The 7,659-nt window shown below is 40.4% G+C and overlaps 3 protein-coding genes across 4 annotated transcripts; 2 read left to right on the forward strand and 1 right to left on the reverse strand.

Annotated features, from left to right (window-relative positions):
- Window positions 1-822: 822 nt before the first annotated feature.
- On the forward strand, window positions 823-5,708 carry LOC139637078 (lathosterol oxidase-like). Of its 2 annotated transcripts, none has more exons than XM_071505611.1 (6): window positions 823-932; window positions 2,649-2,866; window positions 3,054-3,186; window positions 3,422-3,522; window positions 4,115-4,243; window positions 4,510-5,708. In XM_071505611.1, exons 2-6 carry the CDS (start codon window positions 2,657-2,659, stop codon window positions 4,771-4,773), a joined length of 837 nt encoding a protein of 278 aa, XP_071361712.1. In that variant the 5' UTR covers window positions 823-932; window positions 2,649-2,656; the 3' UTR covers window positions 4,774-5,708. The 2 variants fall into 2 exon arrangements, with proteins under 2 accessions (XP_071361712.1, XP_071361704.1); XM_071505603.1 differs by lacking the exon at window positions 823-932 and adding an exon at window positions 981-1,105 and having other exon boundaries at window positions 4,510-4,906.
- anapc13 (anaphase promoting complex subunit 13) lies at window positions 5,039-6,099 on the reverse strand. The gene is made up of 2 exons (XM_071505666.1): window positions 5,853-6,099; window positions 5,039-5,313 (listed from the first exon to the last, which is right to left on the reverse strand). The coding sequence occupies exons 1-2, from the start codon at window positions 5,949-5,951 to the stop codon at window positions 5,188-5,190; spliced, it is 225 nt and encodes a 74-aa protein (XP_071361767.1). The 5' UTR covers window positions 5,952-6,099; the 3' UTR covers window positions 5,039-5,187.
- Window positions 6,100-6,426: 327 nt separating this feature from the next.
- Window positions 6,427-7,301, forward strand: LOC139637105 (piercer of microtubule wall 2 protein-like). The gene is made up of 2 exons (XM_071505658.1): window positions 6,427-6,608; window positions 6,826-7,301. The coding sequence occupies exons 1-2, from the start codon at window positions 6,500-6,502 to the stop codon at window positions 7,164-7,166; spliced, it is 450 nt and encodes a 149-aa protein (XP_071361759.1). The 5' UTR covers window positions 6,427-6,499; the 3' UTR covers window positions 7,167-7,301.
- Window positions 7,302-7,659: the final 358 nt, after the last annotated feature.

Genomic DNA, 7,659 nt, shown 5'->3' on the forward strand with positions numbered 1-7,659 from the left:
AGACAAAGATGGAGTGGAAAGTGAAGCTCTTTGTGTGAAAACATTAACTATCCTCTTCAGATTGTCTGCGCAAGCGTCATCCTGCTTGGTCTGACAGTAAAAGATAACATTATACGCTTGTATTTCTTGCTGAGTGACAGTAACCGTGGTGTTGCCTGTGACATATTTGTGTGTGACATGTTGGAAAAGCTGACACACAGACTCTTCAGGTCTGATAGGATGTTTTACGATCATGAGGTGTTAAATAGTTTTTCCTCCTGATCAAACTCTCACATTTTACTTTTGCTGTGTGCATATGTATGAGACGCCTATGAGATGCGTACATGGTGTGTGTGTGTGTGTGTGTGTGTGTGTGTGTGTGTGTGTGTGTGTGTGTGTGTGTGTGTGTGTGTGTGTGTGTGTGTAAAGGGCAGACAGTTCAAGGGGAATTTGATCCTACAGCCCACCATGGGACAGGGCACATGCTCTGCAAAAAATGACATGCTTACCCCTGCAAGAGATTTCATCTTGCATTAAAACAGATATGCAGGTGGTTCAAAACTTTCAATGCATGGCTTAAAGGCTATAATGCCATTTCAAATGTTTCATGAATGTGCTTCTATACTATATAAAGACATCAGATTGGAGATTAACTCATATTATGATGCATCACATTCCATTACTTTGACTCAAATGAACTATGTGCCACAAAACTGCTCTGAAATGAGCAAAAAATGACTGGAAGATTGATGGTCTTGCCGTCACTGAGCTCCTTGTTATTTGCTGAGCATGCTAGGATCTTGTTCCATCAGGACTCACATTTGCGTCTCTCTCACTCCTGTCAACACACTCACTGTTTCAACAAAATGAAGCAAGCAAGAGCCTCCTTTTAAATCTTTTCCACCCTCTAGGGAAAGTTGTTTACATTTCTGGATAACTTATTGGAATACAAGGTCAGTTCATATTTGCGTGTGCTTTTCCCACCAATAAACAATTTGCAACTTAAGGCCAAATGCTTTCTGTCACAAATCATATGCTGGTGCTCACACTGTGCGTGGAGGAAAGGAGGCTCGTCCACTTTCTAGGAAGGTTCACACAAATCTGACGTCGGGCCCTGGTGTTGAAGGTCAGTTCAGCAGCAACTCTTTGGAAAATCCTAACAAAATAATGCTTTAAAAGCATGAAACAGGTGTTTGAAAGACCACATAGATTTATACTGAAACAATTTAAATTAATAAACCTGAATACATGTTAAAGATGCTCGTGGAACTTATGATTTTCTTTTCAGTAAAGGCGGTTTTCCTTTTGCTCTCGCACCTATTTGTTTTCAGCTAATACCAATAATATTTGTGTGTATTACAATGCACACAAATATGAAGCAATGACTTGGGCATACAAATCTAATAAAATTTTGTGTAAACTTTTAAAAGACTAAAAAAGAATCTGCATCACTTGAAACACTGATGAGCTACATCCCAAAATGCACAGCATCCTTAAGCAACTGAGCGAGAAGATTCCTGTACAAACACTACTGTACATATACGTTGAGTCTTAACAACAGTTCCATTATTTACAGTTTCTCTGTTTTCACACTGATTGTAATTGTGTGTGGTGATTCTACAGCAGAGGTGTGGAGACGTATGGTTGAATATAGTCTGATTGGGAGTGAGAACATTTAATCAACTAAGTTAAACAATGCATCAGAAGCAGCTTGGATAACCAGGAAAACAAAGTCAGGACTTTGGTCTAATCATCAGTCAGCCAACCTACAGCCAACTGTTCAGACAGGATTCACTGGAACAAGCACAGTTATATTAATAGAAGTGAAATTAGAGTCTTTTGAGCTTCAGTATTATGGCACTGGGATAGCGGCCTGCATTTGGACAGTGGCCATTTGTACAGGTACAGGTACTACATGTCTTTTATAAATTGCAGTAGAGTACATGCTAGTTTTGCTCACTGAGTAATATGTCATGTATAGTTTGTAGTAATAGTAGTAGTAGTTTGTAGTAATGTTTTTAGACTATTTGTTTTCAAATTGTACCAGACTTAACAATGAGACTATTTTCATTTATAGACAGCCGTCTGATTTTGGTTCATGGTGGAGAGAGATGTCAGTCATCTCTGTCTCTTTGAGTGGTCCTCTGTCCTGTAGAGTTAGGAACTGGCTAATTTAGGTTAGGATACAACTTTAACCAGAAGTTCCCGCTACTTTCATTTGATTGTCTTAGACAGATGCTTTGTTTCTCTTCTTTGTGTGCTTTTAGGTTTTCTGTCCATGTCTGCAGAAGCCACTCTCTTGGCCAGGTTTATCTAAGGGAAATTTATCAATAAAAATAAATTAAGGCAAAAATGCAAGATTACATTTTTAAAATAGTTCATGTACAGGATAAACCTTAACCTCAGGCATGTTGGACACACATAGCTGCAAAGCCTTTAGATTCAGTTTATAAGGATTCAAAATCATGTGAAAGTCTCCTCTCAGAGAGAACCATCTCTGCACCTTTATGTGTTGTAGTTTTTTGTCACACAACTAAAATTCAAGGAACGTTCAGCCAATTCGTTTTCACCAAACAGTGATTAGTTTGTGTTTCTCACACACATCTATAGTAGACTTTGTCATGGTGGTGAGGGGTGAGATTGATCTTTTAACTGCTTTTATCTCACAGACTGTGCCATGGATCACGTGCTGAGCATCGCTGACCATTACATCTTCACTCCGTATGTTTACCCGGCCTCGTGGCCTGAGGATGAAGCTCTGCGTCAGATTATCAGCCTGTGGGTGGTGACCAGCCTGGGAGCAGAGCTGATTTATCTGGGCTTTGGTGCTCTTAGCTTCTACTATGTGTTTGACCATAAGCTCATGAGACATCCACAGTTTATTAAGGTAGGCTGTTTTATGGATGAGGCTCTGTATTCATAGACCAGTTAAAGTTAATTAACTGACTGTGGGGTTTGAACTAGTAGTAACTGACTGTTCTGTCGTTGTTATTTGAGATAACATTAGATGTCCTAACAATTCCAAAGCAAACCTTTTCCAAATCCAAAACTTTATTTCTTTGATCCAATGACAGAACCAGGTAAGAAAAGAGATCCAACTAGGAACTGTCTCTATCTTCTGGATGAGCTTCCCCACAGTAGCCCTTTTCTTCTGGGAGGTCAGGGGACACAGCAAACTTTATGACAACATCAGTGAATCTTCACTAGGTGAGAAAACTCTTACTTAAAATCATAAAAGCCAGGCCAGGGTTCATGTAAACTTTGATTTAAATTCAAAATTAAAGTTACACAAAAGTTTGTCTAATGCTAGAAACTAAATGTGATTAACTGACTTAACTAACTGAATCCAGCCATGAAGTCAACATTTCTTATGTGATTAACATTTTGAAATATAATGATTCCTCATGAGACTCATGTGTGTACTGGTCCCTTTCTGTTTCAGGTTGGTTTGGAGTGTTCCAGAGCATTTCTGGTTTCTTGTTCTTTACTGACATGTGTATCTACTGGATACACCGGTGCATGCATCATAAGAGCATTTACAAGGTGAGCTTCAGGAAAAGAAGCTTTGTCTGTACCCTATCTGCTCAGCACCAAAAAGCAGCTAAAGAGCCAGATATTTTCCTCAGGAGTTGGTGGAAACCAAAACAGATCAGACAAAGATCAGAACAGAGAAGACAAAGTAAAGTTTGGGCTGACATTCATTAGGTGGCCTAAACAAGACCACAAATGAATGACAGTTTTGCTCTGTATCTGTAACATGTATATGAGACACTGTTTGATACAAGCTGATAGTATGCGTGCAAAAATCTTTTAATGTGGGTTTAAGTTAAGAGGTTTAACAAAAGTAATGTTGGTGGTGGGGGTAAATTTAGGAGTATTTGTGGCAAGTCAGGGCTCAACATCTGAGCTACAAATCAACATATGAAATCTCCAACTGTAGATTTCTAAGATAACTATTTGTTAGATGGATCACATAGGATGCTCAAATTTCATAAAAGTTACTGAAGTACACTTCCCCTCCATCATAATTACTGATGTTAATTTACTCTAAATTCCGTGCTCAGCTATGAGTCCCTTGATTGCATGGTGTTTTTCTGTCACTAAAATTCAGACCATTTGTGTTTCTCCCCCTCAGCACTTACATAAGCAGCATCACATATTCAAGATCCCTACGCCATTTGCCAGCCATGCCTTCCACCCACTTGACGGCTTCCTGCAGAGCTTACCCTATCACGTCTACCCTTTCATCTTCCCCCTCCACAAGGTGGTGGTCTGACTGTCATTCTTTACTACATACTATCATGATAGATTTGAGGTTTTAGGAATAACAATATTGCAAAATATGAGTACAGAATCAGTACTCACTGCACTGACCTTAACTTTAATTGAATGATTGTGAGGACAAACACATTTTGATGATGCTCATGCCTGAAAAGCACATCTCAAAAAGTACATTCTTAACATGGTATAAACTCTGTCACTTTGCTGTTAAAATGTTTTAAGATGACATTTGGAATATTAACATTACAGGTGGTCTACCTCTCACTTTTTGTCTTTGTCAACATCTGGACCATTTCCATACACGATGGAGACTACCGCATACCCAGCCCTCTGATACATCTCATCAACGGTGCTGCTCACCACGTAGACCATCACCTCTACTTCAACTACAACTATGGACAATATTTCACACTCTGGGATCGTCTTGGGGGCTCCTACCGACACCCCTCAGCTCTTCTGGGGAAAGGGCCACATGACCACGTCCGCAAGCTCATGGCAGAGGCTGTACAGTAATGTTGGGAGCCACAGTCAGGATATTCTTTTCTCATTACAACCTCTCAGGGAGGTGCCCAGAGAGGTCTGAGTTAAGACACCATAGCTTTAGTTACACCAACAGTCATCTAAGAATACATTTAAAAGCCATAACAAGGAAGAGACATTACACATCTCTTCCTTGTATGTAATTTTCAGAGCAGAGCTGTGGACGTAATGGCATTTTCCTTTGAGTGTCCAGAATAATATGATTAATTGCACTGCCTAGAAATAACAAGGCTGGGAACAAGGTCAAAATAATCCATGTTTAGGTGAGGTATAGTTGAGTAGCAATTGATTTTGTAGGCCTGTTTGTCCTGTTGTAATGCAGTCTTGGTAGTCATAAGATGAACTGTAGAGTTGTCTGGAAGCGGCTGCACTTGTGTTGTAGGTCTTTCAGCTTCCAGTGCTCGGTGTGTTTTCATGAAGGCTCTGCAGGGCAAGGTCTGTCCACTTCATCTCTTGTTCTTTCACAGACTCTGTGGACCCTCCATTGTCCTGCTCAGCCTCAGGCAGTTCACTCTAAAAGAGTACAGGGAAGACAAGATGCCACGAATATGAGGAGCAGGAAACTCACGAGTTACATCCATCTCAGTTCACTCTAATTTATATCAATATGTTATTGAGAGAAAAACCCAAAGCATGTATAGCCAGGATCACAAGAGTCATGGATGCGGATGATGATGGATGATTTGTCATTTGTCTAAAGTTCTGTACTGTGGCCTATTAAAGCCTTTTAGCCTAAAACGTTAGGGAGTGCCACCCCACAACCTCCACTGCTCGGGAACTGTCATACCAGTTAGAAAACAATATATGGATTCGTGTACTCAAAACTGATTAACAAACCGAATACAGATTGGGTTTCTTTTGTGCTGACTCGACATTGTTATGACCAATAAACTTACATATAATCTGAACTAGCAGTCGTTTTTAAGGAACATCTCTTCCTTCGTGAAAACCAAATCTCTGTTCAAAATGTCGATGAGAAATCCCTGCACCTGACTGTAAACAAACTGTGAACGCTGGTTCCTGCTGATGCTAACTATCTGTGTAACATGTACCAGAGGGATGGTGACATCTTCATATGGCAGCTTGTCTTCCCTCCAGGCATCATCAGTGAGGTCAAGGACTCTCCCATCTCTTTGGATTTCACTGTCCATCTTCTGAGCAGGACCCCGGGTCAAGGCGCTCGCGTCTTCTCTTCGGACCAAGTTAGCCTCAAGCTAACTGCGACCCTCCACACACCGTGGAAGAAAGTGGCGACAGCCTGCCTGCTAAAGTCTACAAGCAACACGGTCAAGGTTTGGCTCTGTTCACAATTTTTCAGCCGTTTGAAATGAGTAGACGCGGCAGTTGTACGCAACCGACTGACGCTTGTTGATGACGTAACCGATGATACCTTAAAGTGCTGTGGGAACATTCTGGATGACACATAAACGCGACTCAGTTGTGTCGGTTTATGTGAGTTATAACCAGTGTACAGAGAGCTCTATAAAAGTCAGGATTTGTAAAAGCAACCGTGGATTGTAATCAATCAATCAATCAATCAATCAATCAATCAATCAATCAATCAATGTTGTTAATGTATTCTTGTACATAGTGAATGTTGAGTCCACGACAACCGAGCAAGGGGAAAGAACCTGGATAGGATTATTATCGAACCAGTGTTTGCAAGGTTAAGAATAAAACCAGCTGGTCATCCCACCTAATGTTTTACAGTTTCCATAGTGACCAGGCTTCCTCTCCGAGCAGTACTCTGGCTAACACAACCACACAAAGACAGCGCAGATTGTTTCGTTTGTTTATTGGATTTGAAGGTAATTATATGAAACTGCTAACAGATTGGGGAGATCTAACCTCAGCTAAATTTAATTCGATAGGTAGATAATTACCTTACCTTAGTTTAGGTAAAATATCTTAACATAACATTGTTGATTCACTGTAGACATTTCCTAAATAATTAGCTGGTTTTTGTGTAATCTTGTTCCAAAGCTGAGCTGATTCATTAATTCTGATAGTGGTTTCTTTTTATAGGTGCTGCAGGAATGTCTGCCTCTCAGGAGCAGCAGGTAGAAAATACAAAAACATGTGCCAGCCCTGGAAACCCAGTTTTCTCCTGCAGGATGACTCCAGCAGTTACAGGTGTACTGTCAGCTGTGTGGGCAAAGACCCAGAATCCCCTGTACAGGACCACTTCCAGTGACTATGGTCTTCGCTCTCCAACCTTTGAAAGCTCACCGTGTACTTTCCACCCTAAATCCCAAAGATTCTCTGAGGACCTGCGCAAGAGTGGGATGTATTGTGACAACTCCTTCAACACAGCCCTAGACCGAAGCAGAGTGTATGACTGTCCCAATTTACAGCACACCATCTAAATGCATAGTTGATTTAGTGAAAAACCTTTGGTGGTGTGATGTTTTAATCCTCCTGAGGTCTCTTGGAGTTGAACAGTGGACAGAAAAACAACCCGGCCTGGAACATGGCCTTCGACCTTGCTGTCACTCAGCCCACCTTCATTTCCTCTCTGCTGTATTATTCTGATTCCCCGACCTAAAAGACCACGAATTATGTTATTATCTCAGCGTTAATGAATGTTAATAAATATTTTGATGACCAACAAACTGATTCTCAAAGCCCTTTTCAATCATTCAGTGGCACAGTGCAGATTCACTTGAGAAATCTGAGCAATTGATTCTCTTGATCCTTGGTTATCCCATTGAATAATCCCCACTGCAAGATAGTATTACTTTATTCTGTATTTTATTGTTATAGCACATCAGTAGACTATGATTCTTAAATCATGACAACATGTATTTTATAGGAGCAGTTTTATATTTCTAGTCGTTTTATAAATAATTCCTCACAGTT

The sequence above is a fragment of the Trachinotus anak genome, unplaced genomic scaffold, assembly GCF_046630095.1.
Source record: "Trachinotus anak isolate AG129_WGS33_773 ecotype Australia unplaced genomic scaffold, CSIRO_AGI_Tana_v1 ptg000002l, whole genome shotgun sequence".
Lineage (NCBI taxonomy): Eukaryota > Metazoa > Chordata > Actinopteri > Carangiformes > Carangidae > Trachinotus > Trachinotus anak.

Excerpts from the sequence above, each read along its gene's own strand:
- LOC139637078 (XM_071505611.1), top strand. The coding sequence starts at position 2,657 with ATGGATCACGTGCTGAGCATCGCTGACCATTACATCTTCACTCCGTAT. Across the intron at positions 3,187-3,421 it reads CATCAGTGAATCTTCACTAG|GTTGGTTTGGAGTGTTCCAG; the intron begins GTGAGAAAACTC and ends TTTCTGTTTCAG. Across the intron at positions 3,523-4,114 it reads ATCATAAGAGCATTTACAAG|CACTTACATAAGCAGCATCA; the intron begins GTGAGCTTCAGG and ends TCTCCCCCTCAG.
- anapc13 (XM_071505666.1), bottom strand. The coding sequence starts at position 5,951 with ATGGACAGTGAAATCCAAAGAGATGGGAGAGTCCTTGACCTCACTGAT. Across the intron at positions 5,314-5,852 it reads AAGATGTCACCATCCCTCTG|AGTGAACTGCCTGAGGCTGA; the intron begins GTACATGTTACA and ends GTACTCTTTTAG.
- LOC139637105 (XM_071505658.1), top strand. The coding sequence starts at position 6,500 with ATGTTTTACAGTTTCCATAGTGACCAGGCTTCCTCTCCGAGCAGTACT. Across the intron at positions 6,609-6,825 it reads TTTGTTTATTGGATTTGAAG|GTGCTGCAGGAATGTCTGCC; the intron begins GTAATTATATGA and ends TTCTTTTTATAG.